Raw genomic sequence first — 20,259 nt, 5'->3', positions numbered from 1 at the left:
AGTGAGGCAATATTCCCCAAGGAGTCCTCACTAGTTTATTGGAAGGCATAAATAACATCAGCAACATATGAATTAATGTCCGAGAAGATCACGCATTTTACTGAGGTACACGTACCTGTTTCCTTCTGGCAGGAAGATCCATTTAGCGTTGTTGTTTCGACATCTTTTTCCATGTCGCGCAATCTGTACCATTTTCCATTAGAATAATTGCACATTGTCTCTACTTCATACGTACTACGTTTCATTTCTTCCCTCAAACGCTATTTTGAATTATTCCGAAAAATGGTACTGTTCCTTAGCATTTGTCAAGCAGTTTAATCACAACACACAGCTAAAGTCAATTGTCTAACATATCTTTACTTAAACTAAACTTGTGTTCCCATTTTAGCTTATAGTAATTGTTTCAATTTCATTATAAATATCAATACAGCAATAGGATTTTCTTCTCTTAGTATACACTCATCTAAAAATGAATCTCAAATTTTCTCTTAAACAACAGTTGTTGGACGAAAGACATGTATGTTATTACATAATAATAAGCAATAATAAGAATAAATGGTGCACAATGGAATTGTAAAGTAGATACTGCAAGACACATGCAAGCTCTTTTCGTACCTATGTAACATTTACCACTTAGCAAGCCATTACCATATTTATAAGAAAAGCTAAAAGTACAACTGAAGCTCGTACGTATATTTTATTTTCTGGGTTTGTCTTAGCTTGTTTACGAAAATCTAGTAAATATAATTAAGTAAACATTATTTATAGACCCTTATTGATCTTTTTATTTGTTCTAAATAGTATCTGTTAACTTACTCACTTTTCTTTGAATGCAAGACTTGATTCGTAATTGTCTTCGTCGCAGGTTTGGTGGCAAGAACATACATCATGATTTACACGTTTCGTGATGTTTCCTAAAATTAGCATTAATAGTTTAGAATAGAGTTTGAATTGATCTTCAATAAGCACTTTAATTACGAAATTTCTAGGTAATAGTATACATGAGAACCCCCTGATCTGCGTTTCTTCTATGTTCTATTACCAATTCTACATGAAAAACAATACATTTTCTATGTAGTGCAAAAGTAAGACGTATCTATGTGCACGAGACATGTGATATGCGTTAAATTCCCCCCCCCACACACACACACATACACGCATAGTCATAGATAAAGTACAAGGGCACTACACATCCAGATATAAAGTACAGAAACGTTCTTTTTTTATTTTCGTATCAGTCGATAAGTAAATAAAAGTCGCTTTGTTACCCCCTTTGTAAGTTCGTACATACTCAATGAATAATCCCTAAAAGTATGAACGTCCTGCTCCTTCGGGGGAACTGATGCAGCTTCATGTATACTATATCCAATTACTATAGCTATGAATGTTACGATGGTCTTCATCTATATGATTGTGTTCGTGTTTAGCATTGACGCCACGGGTTGCCTAAGTCACTTGGGCCACGACCTCTATCCTAGTCATCAAGGGTTGGGTCTCGACTTTCAAACCCGTGTAACTCTGTTACCTGATTTAGCCGCAAACGGCCATTAATCCGGAAATAGGCAACATAACGTCAATCCTGCAGAATGTTGTACATTAGATGAACGATTCACATTACTTTAGCTGCATTTTTTTAAATACTTTTAATTCCTGATATGACGTTTCGTAATCAAATACCATGTCTTGGATAGTTCAAATACAATTTCTGGTTTATTCATCTTCCCATAATGAAAACGTCTGTTTTAATGCAGATTATTCAAAGGACAGCTACACAAAACATAGATTTTACGTAGCAAAAACTCTTATATTTTCCATTTCAAATTTTACAACCTTGTAAACGTTGATTTCTCTCATTAAGCTTTCCTTTTTAGTTTCATATTCTTGAGCCTACTACCTGGTTCAGTGGTACAAAACTACTGAACTGAGTCTAGGAAGTCACTTTTAAACAAAATCCAGAGCTTCAAAGTCCAGGGTTTATTGTTGTTTAACCTTAGTTCAATATTTATCATCAGTAAACATAACTTCTAACTTATTTTGTGACCAATACAAGATACGGAGGGCCAGACATGACCACATTGGATGTATGTACTAGAAATCTCTCTTACAAGGGAAGCATACAACTCCTCGACGAGTATTACATTGAAACTTGCACAAGTAGAAGAATATGTTGAAAGATGGAAACATGCTTACTCCGACGATTGTCGAACATGAAGTATAATATTTTTCCCATAGCCCCTGAAAGTTATGTACTCTAGTCATACATGTCCCTTGGATGGGATGTATGACTTTCTATAATAATAATAATAATAATAATAATAATAATAATAATAATAATAATAATAATAATAATAATAATAATAATAATAATAATAATGAGTAGAAGAATACAACAAAGGTATTGTTGGGCCCGTTCAGTAACGAAGGCCATCGGCTCAACTTGATTGTCCTCTAGCACTGCTATAGAAGTTTGAAAATCCACAAACAACCATACCCCAACCGGGATTCGAAGTCGGGGCTTTAGAATTGCTGGCTTGACGCCACAACCCACACAAACGCCAGATCGGCAAGAAAACGAAAAAGAAGACGAAGACATACTACTTCTAACACTACTACAACTACTACTTCTACTACTAGTACTACTACTACTAATAATAATAAAAACAAGCTAATGGGTGACACTGGGGTTTCCAGCTAAGTGCAAGCGGGCCCATAGAGCTATCTACAACTTCGTCGGATGTAATCCGAAGTGATTTCTGAGCGGCAGAAAGGTCGAAAAGCTGGGCAAACCATATATTCGGAGTTGGTAGGCTGTTGGTGAGCACGAATATATGCAGAGCGATCTCACTTCCGAGTGGAAATCTCGGACCGGAAGTGGTCGCAGTTCAGCTGGATTCACATATAGTGGGTCCCCAGGCCACAAAGTGTAACCATATATATATAAGTTAACCCAACGTCCGATTAGTCACTTCCAACTGGAAATGGTCAACATGTACCCCATATTAATCTCCGAAAGCAGAAGTAAGATCGAAAAACTGGTTGCATATTGGAAAGCCTGATCGGATGGAGACGACAACGAATACATTTTGATCCCGATTTGGCCACTTCGGACCGAACGTGACCTCTCGAAATCCAACTGGAAGTGGCTTTCTTCTTGTTGTTGTTGTTTTCTTCTTCTCATTCTTATTATATTTCCTCATCATACTACGTACTAACAATACTAATCATGCTACTACTATTACTACTGATAGTACTGCTAATAATAATAATAATAATAGAAAGTCATTTTTGCGATGTGAACCAGCGTGTCCCTTTTCTCCATCGGGTAACGTATCATGTTCCATTTGACATCAATTCGCAACGATGACGTACCAAAGGTCACAGTCACCACCGACTGTTATCATTTTAAGTTTGCAACATTTGTCTTCGTGAGAAAACAAGTACCAATGTGTTAGATTCATATCCCATCCAAGGCATGTATGACCAGAGTACATAACTTTCAGGGGCTATGGGCAGAAAATCATTATACTTCCTGTTCGACGACGTTGCGAATTGTCGGAGTAAGCACGTTTCCATCTTTCAACATGTCCTTCCACTTCTGCACGTCTTAGTGCGGTACTCGTCGAGGAGTTGGATAGCTTCTCTTGTTAGTATAATATAATTTTTTCCCAAAGGCTAACAGACACATTTTCTATTATAAAGGGTAAACAAATTAGTATTGTGAGAATAATATTTTGTTTAGATATGATATTTTACTGAGACAAAGTATATTAATTTGTTTTATACAAACTAATTAGTAGAAAACGTTGCCGTTGTACCTCTTGAAGTATTTCTATTCTGATTCCAGGAAATATGGTGGAGATATACTCTTTTGTTTTATGTTATATTTTCTGAATTATTGTAACGTCAATAGTAAAATATAGCTGAGTATATTTAGAATAATGACTTGCAGAAGTAAAATATACATCACTTAGCATTACTTAGCGTTAGCCACGAACACATATCTGGCAATTATTTGAACACATTCTTGTTAACCAATAAATGCTACAGTCAATGATTTACTTATTGTAGGTAGTCGAAGTTAGATAGAGGTTATTACATTATTTTGTACCAATTATTTGTACTCCAAAGTTGATGCATATATTAGACCCACTAGCTCCAATGCTACATCAGAAAGGATTAACTCCTTCTAGTAAATTGCAGATTACTGTACTTCTTTTATCAACAAGTAACAATTACATGAAAATCATATACATGATCATACATAAACGAGAAATCTTACATAATTGGCATCATAAGAAGAGAAGAAAATCTGTAATTAGAGAATTTAGTGAAGTGTACAGTCATGACCCAATTATACTTATCACATAATCTTAGACCATTCGTCGCATTATTTCTAACATGCATCACATGAGTGCTAGATTCTAGACTCTAAAATTTATTATTCAATCATCACGAATTGCATTCATATATTGAATATATTTCACCAATTATTTCCTATGTGGCCTTCGAACATCCTCTTGGAACACCAACTGTTTGTGATAGTATTTAAAGATATGTCAATGCCATGATGAATCACACTATGTAATCTAAGTATCAGTTCCATAATACAGTATGCATATGAATCTTCAGTCTACTTCAGGGGTTTGATGAGCAAGGTCCCTTGTCTATTTTATTTCATTCTAACCAAGAGCAGTTATTATTACGGCTGTCTTATTATGTTAACCAAACTAGTACCTGAGTGATACAAGTACTTACCTAACATTTCGGAAATACATAATAATCCATTGGCATCGCATTCTTTCCATCTTCCTAGAAAAACAATTCAAGATACGTCAATAACTGATAAGGAATTTATGTAAGATATTAACAAAGGATTAATGGGCAGTTCATCCATTTACTTAATTGAATCTTTGTTGCGTACTAAAAGAAGAACGTATATTCACCAGAACATAACATAATGAAACGAACAATAACACAAATCTAAATAATAACTTTGCAATGATGTAGCAATCTAATTATGTTTTTCGCCTACATAGAAATAATAATTGTGTTTAAGATTAACGAAATATGTGCCTAAATTGACCTACATTTCAGTAGAGTTACTGGCAAAAGTCATCTTAAATAGTAAAATACAATGACGATTTTAGTACATACTATTCGTATTCTTGAGCTAATACAACACATTTAATAAAATGGGAAAATTATGTCAAATCATTTGTTTGTAAACTAATGAAACTTCAGAGAATCTTTATAAAATTTATAGAGATATTGCAATCAGAGCAAGTAGTGTTCTTGTATACAAGTGGTGAATCAAACAGACAATTGTTTCATTCATGTAAATATATTCCCTACTTTAAATTGCACTTTTTCCCTTTTTGTTTCTCAGAAATAACGAAGTAACCAAGTATATTTAAACACAAACAAACTATTTGCTGAGCAAAACAATATATTCACACAAAAACTACATACGTGTCAGTTGGTGAAACTGTAACACGTATGTAGTTTTTTATGTGAACATATTGTTTTGCTCAGCAAATAGTTTGTTTGTGTTTAAGTATATACAAAGCAAAGCTTCTACTTATGGAAATATATTTAGCAATTTGCTTACCAAACTTGTGTTGTTAAAACTAAACTTACCCCAGTAAATGAGATTTTCCAGTTGATAATAGCTTAAGCTAAATCCTCGAAAATAAGTAATTACGCAAGCAAATTTGGCTTTTGATTTTACGTTAAGAAACAAATAATTAGTGTATTTCATTAATCATGAAATACAGCAAAAGACTAACGAACCGACCATTCCCCAAAAAACAGTACAAAGTTACGAAAAGACGCCACCAAAGTTAATAAGCACTTTCCTCAAGGACCAGTGAAACGAAGCACAAGCTTTCGTGATCGCTCACAAATGGTTAACCTTTCTTATATTCATTTATATTATAAGTGGAATTTGTTGCAAATCATACTGCAAGATAATAACCTATTTCATATGACAGCAGAAGGACGAAGATTTTTGTACCAGTCGTCGGGTATAAGTCTTCAAGACGACTTCCACAATAACGACGATGGCAGTCAACAAGATGCCCGATTCCAGGTAGCATCTTGGAGAAAGAAATTGAATCTATTCCACTTTTTCCTTAGAAGAAGAAGATTGCATTCATAGTGCCGACGATTTTTCATAGATAGAACATTATAGGCTCTATTAAAGACATCAGAAGCTAAGTGCGAATAACACTTTCCTCCTGTTTGCAAAAAAAAAAAAACCTTGAATAGAAATTGTAGTGCTCCATGGAACCAGCAACACAAGAACATTCCCTGACAGACGTTGGAATAATGATATTACTTTCAAATATAGCTATAGTGAAAGCGTTAACTGTAGCGATATTTTGTTTCGACCTTTTTCTGTTCATAGAAAGTTCAGATTAAGTACAATCAATATACTAGTGTCATTACATGTGTTTCTTTATTTGTTCAAGTTTGAACTTATGCTCACAAATACAAACACCTACTATGGGCCAGCTTATAGATAATTCTCATGCTTTTTCGAATTAATATTACTAATAAACCATGACTCAGTAGTTCCTACAAATTAATTTTAAATCCCGACTCTACCCATTATTGAAGTTGGGAGAAGTTAACCGGATTGAGGTCTGATTTTGGTTCTCTTAAAACACAAAAACCAAAACAGTCAACAACATCATAAGTATAAACTTTAACTGTTAACATAGATATCATAGTGTTTATTTCATTCAACACATACTAGTAATTGTAACAGTATAATACAATTACTAGTATTATACATATACAAGAATTATTACGAATGTATCATCAATTATAGAGAGTACTAACTTCTTGTAAGTACCATACGAATAATCATAGTAAAATATTTCATTTTTCTTACCTGAATTGTAAAAAATATGAGGTATGCATTTGCACTCTTCAAAATGTCTTCGGTATTTACATTGATGTTCACACATTACTTTAGTGTAAATAGGGCTGATATCTAATTGCATTTCATCCCTGAAAACACATTTCCTCTGACTCAGAGTTAGCTCTCGAATTGCTGGAGTGCTTACAGTAGCAGTTAGCGCCATGTGATTACCAAACACGCTAATCCCATTTTGTACGTTGTAAACTATACAGGTATATTTCTCATTTGGGTAGTGGTATGACGAAGTAAGAAATACCTTTGAGAAAAAACACATTCATGACATTTAATCATCTTGAGCAAGTAATATAAACGTATGTTTCATAATGTAACAATAAAATTTATGGGTGGGTTAGAATATAGAGCTACGAAAAGTGTGTTGTTTCGAAAACAGCATGAACCAATCTGAATAGGTGTTTATGAAACAGTAGAAAAATTTGTGTATGAGTGAATAATTATTTAGTGTTTCCATAGATATTGATTTGGCTTGCAGGAAACAAAATGTATCGTAAAGTATTCAAAATGATTCCTAAGAATCTACGTATTAGTCAAACAACGAATAACTCATAGTTAGAAACGGACAAGAATCTCGTTGGTTGAGTTTACTAATGATACAAAACGTGATTTTTATTAGTCGAAAGACGATCCGTGAAATTTTATTTTAACACTTACTACAAAAAGAAAGCATCGCCCGGTTTCTTACACACTATTCTCAACGATCAAAACTATATGCGTATTTTGCCTATAACATATCTTCAAGTTGTTCGTATAAGATAAAACTTCTTAAGTTCAAGAGCTCAAGAAAACTTAATACCGTATGTAGTTTTCCTTTCTTTTGTTTTATTTTGTATTTTTATTTTATATATCATCTTTAATTTATTTCTCTTTTTGTTCTCTTTTTACTAGTTCACACATAAAGATCTAATTTCTGAATAATAGATACATTATCATCAAATAAGAAACCAAAGAAAAGTCCTACTTCAAAGCCAACAACAATGGGAATACAGGTAGCACATTATAATCTTAAGTGATGGTTGTTATCTTACAAGGAGAAGGCAGACTTTGATAAGTGAACTTCGGGGTCATTTTTTGCGAGGTGGTAGTGCTCATTTAAATAGTTAATATTACAAACTGGGAGGGCGCAATGGCCAAAACTAACCGAGAAAACTCTTCTTAAAGTTTTCTGCTTGCCACATATATCGTAAGACCCGCAAGCTTATTAAGTGACGTCGTGGCAGCGTAAGAAGAACCTGAGACTCATGTGTAAAGAGTTCCGGGTTCGATTTCCAGTCGAGTAAAATTTTTATTTTCGTTTTTTGCTTCAACCAATAAAGTAGCCATTTGTAACTATAAGTAAAATATTAATTCACAATATGTTTATAATGTATTATACTAATAAAAATTTTCAATCACTTATAAAATCTTTCAATGTCCCATGTTAACTAGCAAGAGAATTTAATCTATTCCGTAAATATACTGATATCACGAGTATATTATAGTTACGACAGTCATTGTGTAATAAATGTTCTTGACGCTTCTTGTCTACATCTGTTGTCAGTATGCGAAGTACAAAGGAGTTGATGGGGAAATCCCTTTTGCTAATTCTCGATGTTGCTATAACCAAAGATTTCCCACTCATTCCCCATGTAATTTGCACACTGTCAATAGATGTAGACACGAAGTTTCCAGAACATTTTACACAACGACTGCAGTAACAATAATATTTACGGAAAAGATTAAATTTTGTTCCTAGTTAACATATTGAAAGATTTTACAAGTGATTGAAAAATTCTATTCTTTTAATACATTATAAACATATGGTGAATTAATATTTTACTTATAGTTGCAAATGGCTACTTTATTGGTTGAAGCAAAAAACGAAAATAAAAGTTTGACTTGAATGGGTATCGAACCCGGGACCCTTTCCATTTGAGTCTCACGCTGCCACGCCGTCACTTAATAAGTTTGTGCGTCTTACGATATATTCAGTGAGTAGAAAATTTTAAGACGGTTTTTCTCAGTTATTTTTGGCCATTGCGCCCTCCCAGTTTGTCCGGCGGCGATCGAAATTGCCAAGCGCCATCTTATCCCAGAGATATTAGGCTTGAATTAATCTCGTCTTCTTCTCATTGTAGCTAGTGAACTATAAGTAAACGCAAATTCTTTTAACATTTGATTTGCATATTCATACAGGTTACACAAACCAGACTATATCCTACAATGAACTACCAACGTTGAAGAGTTGGTCAGTGCAATTTCTATTCCGAGTACATAGACTCGAGAAGTTCCACTCCATAAGTTTACGGGGCCACTACACTCGTTTGGTACGTCATATAGTTACATGAACCCGGGACTTCATGTAACTATAACCTATGTACGTAACCCATGCATACGTTATAACATAGTCGCCTAAAGACTTCATTAGCGACTATCACTATTCAGTTAATTTCGTGGTCTTTTGAACATGTGCGTATATGCAGTCATTGGTTCCTAACAATAATTTGGATTCTTCATTACGACTGCAAGTGTTTCTCCTAGTGAATTACCAATGTGGAAATTCTTTGTTGCATTGGTATAGCAGCAATTAAGGATCTACTACCCCCACAGTGTTGAACCAGTGTGCGTCATTTAGTGATGTGAGAAAAATTCATACGATTTTGAACATATAAAACTATTCGTTCATGTATCTGCTAAGATTTTAGAGAAGGACTATTTAGTGTTGATGAGGTGTGAAATGTATTTTTTTGTGCTCATCAAGGTAGTGAATTATTCACATCTATACTGGTGTTTCGTGTTGTGATAATTTTTCTTTCTGCTTTATTATTATTATTATTATTATTATTATTATTATTATTATTATTATTATTATTATTATTATTTCCTTTTCATATGTTGTATCTAATAAATAAGGGAGCGCGGTGGCTCAGTGGTAGAGCGTTCACCTCTGGTGCTTGGGGTCCCGGGTTCGATCCCAGCCCCCGCCAAGGGAACTTCGTGGTGGACAAACACCGTGCTCATGGGTTTTCTCGGGGTTCTCCCGTTTCCTCCCACTTTCTTCATTCCACCATTTTCACTCATCTCTCATCATCACCGTCTCCTTTAGCCTAACCGGCATAACCGTGGGACGTAAAACTCAAAGATTTCATTTCATTTCATCTAATAAATAAGTTTATAATTATTTTATCCAATGTGTTGTGTTTTCCTGTATTAGTAATATCTTTGCGTGTTGCGGTCTGAGCAATTCTATGGATGTCCACGAGGATTTTGAAACGAGGCATCCGAACTTCTCTGTGCTTCATGCTCGTTTTTTGTTGAGACCTGAGAACAACCAGGGAAGAGTTCTATAAATTCCTTTTTGGAGATGTTTTTAGATGTCTTAACCAAATAAGGTAAGATGTTTCGAAAGTATCAAACGATTGGAGGACAGGAGCAGAGCAGAAAAGCTGTTCCACAAAGAAAGACAGATGTTCACTATTTCTATATAAATGGTGAAGACTTTTATAAAGCTGAGACTGTGTACCACAAATTTAAAACTGAACGGTGGTTTGGATTGTTATTTAAGACAAATGTCTGTTTCGCGTAAACTCCGTGCTAAGAAGAAATATAAAATTCCAATCAATTTGTTTACGTGCTGACTACAACCGCAAACTCATCTACTAATTTTCCCAGTAATATACACTATGTACCAATTAGTAACGTTACAGTATATATAAATTACAATTCATTATATAAGTCTTTATTTCACAATCTCGAACTCTCTAGAGATTTCCATAGCATTTTCTAAGTGTTTTATTCGTTTACTCAATTGAAATATCCAATTGACGTAATTCAGTTTGAAAGGCATGGAGAGGGAGGTAGGAAAAACTCTTATATCTCTCTTTTTTTTTTTTTTTTAATAATAGTTTTGGAGCCACTCTTTTGCGAATCCACGCAAATACTAAATTCCATGGAAAAAGAAATATGGGGTCTACGATGCAAGATATTTCTTAATTGCACGTTGCAGCGTCCGATTATAAGGAAAGTTTTATCCGAATGAAGAAAATACAGTAGTCGATGAGAGACACACACTGAGAAAAATCGTATATGGCATACGTTAAAACGTATAAATCCTGTAGTTTTTGGACTTAACGTACAACAAACGCATAAGTGAAAACCTATGTTTTATAATTTGTTTTAGATCGCTCGAATACAGCACAACTGTCTACCAGTAGGCCACACCGCCTTCTAACATGTTTTTTGTGTTGTTTACGCAGTGGAGTCTGATAGAAATTCAGAAGTGTAACATAAGAAAGAATTGAATAAGTTTATTTTTTTAAAAAAATAAAGAAAGTAGTTTAGTACTCAGACCTAGTTCGAGATATCTATTGCTTGATCCCATACCGTGTAATTTTATAGTGCATAACACTGTTCGTGCACTGAGAAAAAAATGTAAGGGGCGGATTTAAAAAGGTATTTTACATGCGTAATTCCTGTAGTTTTTGGACTTAACGTACAACAGACGTATAACTGAAAATGCATGTTTCATAATACTTTTCGTATAAATGTACCATCTATACGTATGAAACAATATAGGTGGTCAATATATCACATACAAATGGACGTGTATGTATAATATATAGCTGAGGAATATAACATATGCGTGTGTAAGTAATATACGGAAGACTTTAAGATGTCAGACATTCTGCAATGGCATGATGTAACACCTAAGGGCAGTGCGTATGTACCACATAGGTGACATATGCTCCGTAATGATTTCTGTAGTAAGCAAGAGGATTCCGTATATTTGTACAAAATACCGCTGTGCGGAGAATGGATTTTTTTCAGAGTACGGTTGCTGAAGAAATGCTTCATGTAATTACTCATATATATATATATATATATATATATATATATATATATATATATATATATATTTGATCATAGTGTACAGTTCGCCTATAATTGCCCGGTTTCTAAATATTTCAGATCATTTACCTACATCAAATACTAAGAGGACCTCGACAAATAAAACGAATAACATGCACTCAAACATATCTTTGTGTTTCAATCCATCTTAATAATAATTTGGAATTCTATACTGCAAGGGAAGCAAGCAGGCATGAACGCGGGATATTTAAATATTTTGCAACATAAATAACTAGTAAATATTGATAATTGACAATACTGTAAATTCTAATATATATATATGAATATGTGATAAATGTATGTTTTATTACAATAAAGTAGAATGTAGTGTTATGATACAAGCAAAAACAAAACTTTACTGCTCCATACTGTTCTTCTCGTGTAACATCAATTATATGCATATATCCAGCATGTTGTGAGGCAAAATGGAAGCGGATTACTCCCAACCTACCGCTGCTACACAGCGAGAGTATACTCAGTGATAGAGCGTTCACCTCTAGTGCTTGGGGTCCCGGGTTCGATCCCAGCCCCCGCCAAGTGAACTTTGTGGTGGACACACACCGCGTACGTGGGTTTTCTCGGGGTTCTCCCGTTTCCTCCCACTTTCTTCATTCCACCATTTCATTCATTACTCATCATCACCGCCTCCTTTAGCCTAACCGGCATAACCGTGGGACGTAAATCTCAAAGATTTCATTTCAGCGAGAGTATACACGGGACACAGCTCTTTCTACTGTCAAACCTGCCGTCATTCGGCAACAAACGAAACTGCAGTACCATAATCAGTCTGTCTTGAAGAGAGTAGGAACGCCTCCAAAGTCTTAGGTGGAAGACCAATTGGAAAACGTGCATAAGGAAGACCTAGGCGTAGATGGGAGGATAATATTAATACAAGTCTTGCTGAAATAGGAATACAAAGTAGAAACTTGATCTAGTTGGATAAGGATAAAAGTCAGTGGAGATCTTTTGTGAATGCGGCATTGCACATTCCGGGTTCCATAGGCCATACAGTTATTAGTTAGCTAGTTAGTCAAACAATTTTACCTGTGGAATTTGCATGGTACAAAATTTCAGCCTTTTATTTTATCTGCTGGCTGAATACTCGTTCATCGCAGGAATATAGGAAACATTTCAATTCCCTTACCCCATAGTATAAGTATTTTAATGAAAGTTTAATGAAAGTTCATAATACTCTCTAGTTTCAGCATATATTTTGATATACACTACCCCTACAGAATATAAGATTTAATTTAATTGACTTCAGCAGTATCTGTATTGTGACTATTAATCACAGCGACAAGTAAACTTACAGATTTTACGATAATAGCCGTAGTTTTCAATTATTTTTTGCATATCTCCACTTCCAAGCCTTATAGATGATCATGGGAGCTGAATGTGAAAGTAAACAGCATCGGGTGTGTCACTATTTATCTCATCGATCCCAAAACTAAGGACTAAACACTAACATCACATTTTCGATTATTTTATACATTTTCCTTTCTCATACCCCTAGGAGGTCTAGAAGAGCTTACCCATTGCAACGTAAGCACACATTTAAATGCTGTGAGGACAGTCACCATTTAATCTACAATCCCGAAAACGACTGGTTGGGCACTAATATCAGTCTTTCCAAATTATTTTACCTGCCATTCTCTCCTTGGACTGAAACAGCATCCATAGAGTCAATATTTATCTAGAGACCCCCAAAAACATATTCGAGATTAATATGAGTCTTTTCCGATTATGTTTATATATCTTTCCCTCCCACTTACCTTTAGCAGTACAAGAGGTATCTTACCGTCAGTGGTAGCTGAACGCAAACTTAAATGGCAGCAAAACTGCCACCAATTAACTTACCGACCCTAAAGACTATTAATTCGACATAATATTCGACATTACTTTTATATTTCGCCGTTTAGCCCTCCTTGGTATTAGTGGGGACTGAAATTGAACTTACAGGGAATCAAGAGTGTCAGGATGTTTCTCAATAATACAGAAAACTACGAATTTGACAGTAATATTAGTCATTTTCGATCATATTATATGTCACCCAATATATAATCTTGTAACCAATGGATTCACAATCGTGGTCATGAAATGGAACTCCTATTCGAATCCTATTGAACAAGAAATAATTGTATTAATTATATTGATGGCTGCTCCAGGTTTAATTTTACATTAAACATCAACAAATGTCAACTTCAAAAAGTATTTTTTTCCTTCATGATTAATGTACGAATACAAAGAAATGCCAGTAAATATTGTCAGCCAGTAAGCCGATTTAATAGTCAATTCAAGCAATATGTGTACAGCTTAAATAGCTGCACCTAATGGATTAAACATGCAATAGGGAACCTATACTTTTACATGCTTCAATCCTATTTATTGAGATGCAGTTTACATTTTTTTTAAAAAAAAAACTATTACTTTGGACACCAAACATACATCAACATACAAACAAACTTCATACTTTTCATAATTTGCTCCAGATTGTCTTTAGAAAAATTACATCGTAGAATATAAAGACTATTGTCCAGTAAAGAAAAGAAAAGTACTTTCAATATTCTTTGTTTCTTGGATCGTGTCAAACAGAGAAATGCAGTGTTCAATGCACAATAAATGAAAAGTATAAGAAATTATTCCGTTTCATTTGTATATGTACAAGGTGATTCACCTATTGGTTGCAATAATTTTAATAAGAAATATCATCTCTGTAAATTTTGATTTTAGTTACATTCTCAGCTGTAAATGATTCCCTTATCTTAATTCTCACATTTTAATTCATATGTAAGTTTTATCACAATCTTTAAACTCGAAATTTCTGCAGAACGCCTATCTTCAACATTGTCCTCTTGGTCAAACGACAAGTTTTGGGTAGTAAGCTCTACCTGTCTTTTTCTACAAAAAAAAAAATACCTATGATTTTACTGTAACTTGGAAACTATTTATTAATACAATATTTAGATATAGTATTTTAACGCTTGCAACTACGTACTCTGTTTATGTATATCAAAATGTATAAATTATTGGACTTGCACAGAAAAAGCAGTGATTGAATTTTTTGAAACAACAATAAAATTTAACACCTTTAAATGTGTTTTAAAAAGTTCTTCCTTAAAATTGAAAGTTAACTAGTATAGTTTATCAAGAAAAACAGAGAAAAAAATGGAACTTGACTAAATATACAGTAACTTTGAGAATTTTTCATACTTACTCTTAGATTGTTTTGTGCGTACGCAATAGCATAAAATACTGCTAGGCCACTAATATCAAAGCTTCTTTCTTCTGTTTCGACTGCGTTACCGCTATGATTAGAAACAGAGTAGATTAATCTATATATAATTGAACTATAATTTAAAAACTCCTTTATGCTTAGTTTATTGGTATGAAACCAGATATTTTTTACATGACTTCTATATGACAGAATATATAATTTTGCATAAGAATAAGTCATAGTAAAATACCACCATAGAAAGGAAAGATTTACAGTTGTGGAATTAAAATAGACTTTTGTTCTGAAACGTACATAACACCTAAATTCTCCTTGTTTAAGAGCATGTCCTGTTTACATTTCATTATTAAAGTAACTGTAAGAAATAGTCTAGGAAGAAACAATTCTTGGGATTTTGAATAAAAAACGTGGCGGGAATATGTTAGTAATAAGGCATAATAACATTGTACTGCTAGGGTATAGTTTGAATTTGTGACAGACGGCGTTGAAGACGTCACAAATCCACGATAAGCATTACCTCAGGTTTTCGTTTATAACTTTCATCTGGGTAAATATAAGGCAATAACTGCAAGGTCCTTTTCTGTTCGTAATGAAAAGGCAAACAAAATATGTCATTATACCTCTTCATTATCCCTTGTCATTCTGGAAATATATCATTTGGAATTTATTATTTGGTATATACACAAAACTTTGACATATTTGAATCGATTATGATAATTCTTTCACTTTGCAAATATATACGTCGTAGGTGGTCCCATATAAGTTTCATCATGATCTGATTATAATCTTTGGGACAAGATTATGAAACACCTCATTGACCACAGCGTTAATGCCGTAATTAACTGTCTTCATTGTGTGTATGTTCACCCATAACTTGAACAGAGGCACACCGATTTTAATGATTCTATTCCCGTTTCAAAGAGTATTGTATGTCTTCGTTATTATTCTATGTAAATGTTGTTAGCATCTAACGATAGTTTTTGAAGCTACACCATAAAACTTATCAACAGGGACAGTGTTAATACCGTAATTTTTTGTGTGATCAAGCGTAACATTAGGATAGGAAAAGCCAAGTGAGCCGATTTCTCTGTAAATTGGGAGGGGGCCATTCAGATGCAGAAGGCATATATGAGGATTTTTTACAACAAATTGAATTCAAATTATGCCAAATATTGTATATTCTTAAATACAATAAAAGGGGTCCACATGAGCTTTGGGGGTTCGGGCTCTCTCCCCTCCAGGATTGGGGCCCTAAGGAACAGCAATGTCGTTGGTTCTTTCCCTCTTTGAAAGAATGTTCTTCCACGGTGTTCTCATCTAAAATTCAATAGGATCTTATGATAATCTCTGGGGCTAGACCATAGATATCTTCAGTAGCTGTCAATGTTAATACCGTATGTACGTTCATATGTACTGTGTGACTTATAGACAGATATTTGAAAGTTCACCGATATTTCGAAGTTCACTGATCTATTAAATGCTGATAGTGTCCTATATTTGGTTAGGTAATTCCTAAATTACTGAAGTAAAGGGTAACGGATGAATCAGAAAAACTAAACAAGTTTACAAAGAAAAGTAACCAACTTTTTAAAAAATCACTAAAAACATAAAATAAAAAGTTTTGTATTTAAAAAATATTAACAGATTTTTAAAACAAGTGCAGAAAAGCAGGAAATATTTTCTTGTTAAATTTATCTATACGTTAGGGAATTATAAGTCAACGTATATTAACACTACCAACCTCTGAGGAGTTTCACAGTTTAGCTGAAAACTTTAATGAGAGTCTGATAAAATTTATATGGTCCTAACGAAACATTACACAGTTTGAAGAAAAAAATAATCATAAAAATAAATACATTTAAGTTGAAAATAATGCACGAATATGCACACGATGAAAATGCTTAGTTAGGGTATTAACACAGTTAGCAGGTGTGTAATTTCATGATTAGCTCCGAAGGTAATCGCTATATTATATAATACGTATATTTATGTGTAATAGCTGCGAAAGCATACTCTTTCAACCAAAAGGTAAGTCAAAAAATTGGTGCACCTATTTTAAAATTATGTATGATCTTATATATAATTGTGGTGTTAATACCGTTACAGTCAACTGTTGAAAAGTTTTGTATTCTATCTTCAAATAACATCATTTGAATATTGTTAAATTTTTATGGAAATGTCAGGAAAGTATATTCCTCTAATCGAAAGTAAACGTCATTAAATTTGGAAAGCCTATATTGAAATTATGCTTGAACATATTTTTTACATCACACCTGTTCAGGAGTCCAATAATATATCCAGAAAAACTATTGCTAGATCCAATGAAATTTACATTATAATTCTGCAGATGTGATTTCTTTAAAACAAAGGCAGCCTCACTATAATCACCGCAACTTTGCTGAGGTTCTGTGTGAGCATACACATATGAAAGTCAGTTTATTGCTGTCTTCACACTGCACAGACTTGACGTGATTCGTAGTCTAGCTTCTAAGGCTATCACTATAGCCTAATGAAATTTATACTGGAACAAGTGGAAAGTGTACTCTTTTAATTGAAGAAGGAAAAATCAAAATCAGTGTTTACCAAAGTCAAAGTTATGCATGAACATATAAACTATATATATATATATATATATATATATATATATATATATATATATATTGAATTGAATTGAGAAATGAGAGCTTCCTTTTATGAAGTCGGTTAAAAGGAAAATGCAGCGGACTATTTTTGAACACTTTCGTATGCTGAGCAAATAAAGTTCTTACATTTTTTCTAAATGATTAGTCAGGAGGAATAAGTGAGATCGAGTAATTCAGGGAGGGCCTCTTCAATTTAACACTTCATTACAGCCGTCTGCCACAAATTTAGAAACAGCACCTGGTAGCGTATAGTTACATTCTATAATGAAAACATATCGCCATTAGTCATCAACTTTCTTCATTTGTAGTCCCGCGGACTAGGATATTACAACACTTGACCCTACACTAATAGGTCACAGTATATGTTTCTTAATCTCACGTACAGTTTATAATTTTAGTTCATAATAACGAATAAATATTTATCACAAATAAAATATTATTAGTATATATTATTTACGAATGCCCAATTAATAAATGTTCCAATCGAATGCTTTCTATACAAAGGATACACCACACTCTGTAGCAACCACTGGAAAGCAGGAAAACAACTGGAGTTAGTAAATGGTAGCTTTTGATTTGAAATGTATACCTACATCTGCTAACTATTAAAACCGATAATAACAGAGCACGTCTATATTTCTTACCCGATCTCAAAGTGAACCGCACAATAGTTACATCTCTTGCCAAATAAAAGGAAATTGAATATTCAATCTTTCAAAAAGTATTTGTACCACTTAGTACGTTTTATAATTTTCAAGTTATACACTTCGAAATCGAATGGAAACTTATTATCACTTGAATAAATTAGTTTGCCAATTATTCATATTTCAAAGAAACTTATATTTAAAATGTACTCTTAGTTACGATTTTCACAGTAATTTATATCTTTTCTGTTCTCTTAATAAATACTAAGGTTGGAATTTATTATATACAACTTGCTTACCTTTCGTATTCAGATAAATCTGAGTTGACAGCGAAACATAATCCGAATTCAGTCCTTGTAGGAAACTTCTGATATGATTCTTGGGTAAAGAAGTGAAGAGGAGTTGCTTTTGGAGAATCTTTTACCTTCAATTAAAAATCAAATTCTGTGTTTACACATAAAATACTAAGTTGCTGAAGCAATTTGACTCCAAAAAGTTAATTTTAATTCCTCACACTGTAATATGAATACACGCTAAACATGTGGAAAAAATGATTGATTGAAGCTGTGTTCTACAAATTGGTTTAAAAGCTGTTCTTGGGAACATATCTTCTCTTTCAAACAAAACACGTGACTGATGAAGAAATAACAATAATTTATGTGAAATGTTGATTATAAGAATAATTGAGGTACAGTTTTGTTACAAACAGTACTCAATTATTATAACCGGTCTTATCACCACACTCAATATATATATATATATATATATATATATATATATATATATATATATATATATATATAAAATGTTTCGAAACAACACATACAACATTTGAGAAGTGATTCCTCTGACAAAACGTATAGACCAACCTTGATGCATAAATCCACTATTTCGGAGTTATAGACTTCCGAAAACATGAAAAATGAACTTTAAAGGACCATAGCTCCAATACTAAGAGACCTAATGTAATCGGGTTAAGACCTTTCTTAGGAACCCTGTGTGCCCTATTCCAATACAAAAATTGTTGCGAGAGTATCGTAGGATTCTGAATCATGGATATTTGGATAGGTCACATACTAGTTCCTATGTGAAGTCTTGATCCGCCTACAGTAGGTTCCATAGTATCGGAGCTATGTGCCTTTTAAAGCTAATTTTTTCATTTAAAACTCCGAAATGACGCATTTCTGAACCCAGCTTTGTGTCTAAACTTTTTGTTTTATCCTGGTGTCAGGAGTCATCTTCCAAACGTTGTCGGTGTTGTTTCGAAACATCCATTTTTCATGTTTTCGGCATATTCCAATCTGTACATGGAACATAAAGATTTTTTTTACAGGACAATGTATTGTAAACTAGCTATAGAAGAACAGAATTGTTTTAATAAATATATCATTATAAAAATTAATTTAACAAGTAATATCCAAGGCGCTCAGTAATTGAATTTATATCTTTGTATTCAAAATTTCTTTATATAACTGTTAAAGTAACAATAGATTTTTCTTTCCTCGTGGCATATCACCCGTCATTCTCATGATAGGATTTGCCACGTCAGAAAGAGAAGATATGGGAACTATAAGCATTACGAAGCAAATCCATTGCAATCTGATACACAAAGTATAAATAGTACAAAATGATCTAAACGATCTAAAAATATCCACATATTTGGTATTGGAACTTCACCCATTTAGTTTTGAACCGAATCGTGATATTCATTTTTTATCATTTCAAGTGAACCATTATAGATACCAAATAAAACTTAATTAGTGATATAGTTCCCAGAAATAGAACCCATTCTTTAATAGTATATGCTGTTAAAGCTTTATGATTCATATACAGCTAACTCAAAATATGTTAATTCAGTGAAACCGTCCAGCTATAAAAGTAACATAACATGAAACTGCCATATTTTCTGATTAT

At 33.4% G+C, this 20,259-nt stretch overlaps 1 protein-coding gene across 1 annotated transcript; it reads right to left on the bottom strand.

Annotated features, from left to right (window-relative positions):
* Positions 1-820: 820 nt before the first annotated feature.
* On the bottom strand, positions 821-18,769 carry LOC145677662 (sodium channel protein Nach-like; the record flags this gene model as incomplete). The annotated part of the gene is made up of 5 exons (XM_081748089.1): positions 821-914; positions 4,756-4,809; positions 6,896-7,181; positions 15,042-15,132; positions 18,645-18,769. Coding segments are annotated over 5 exons (650 nt in total), but the record flags the coding sequence as incomplete, so codon positions are not given.
* Positions 18,770-20,259: the final 1,490 nt, after the last annotated feature.

This window comes from Thermobia domestica, unplaced genomic scaffold, assembly GCF_964235325.1.
Source record: "Thermobia domestica unplaced genomic scaffold, izTheDome1.hap1.1 HAP1_SCAFFOLD_1179, whole genome shotgun sequence".
NCBI classification, from domain to species: Eukaryota; Metazoa; Arthropoda; class Insecta; order Zygentoma; family Lepismatidae; genus Thermobia; species Thermobia domestica.
The sequence above is the reverse complement of the archived record's forward strand: the minus strand, read 5'-3'. Positions and strand labels throughout refer to the sequence as shown.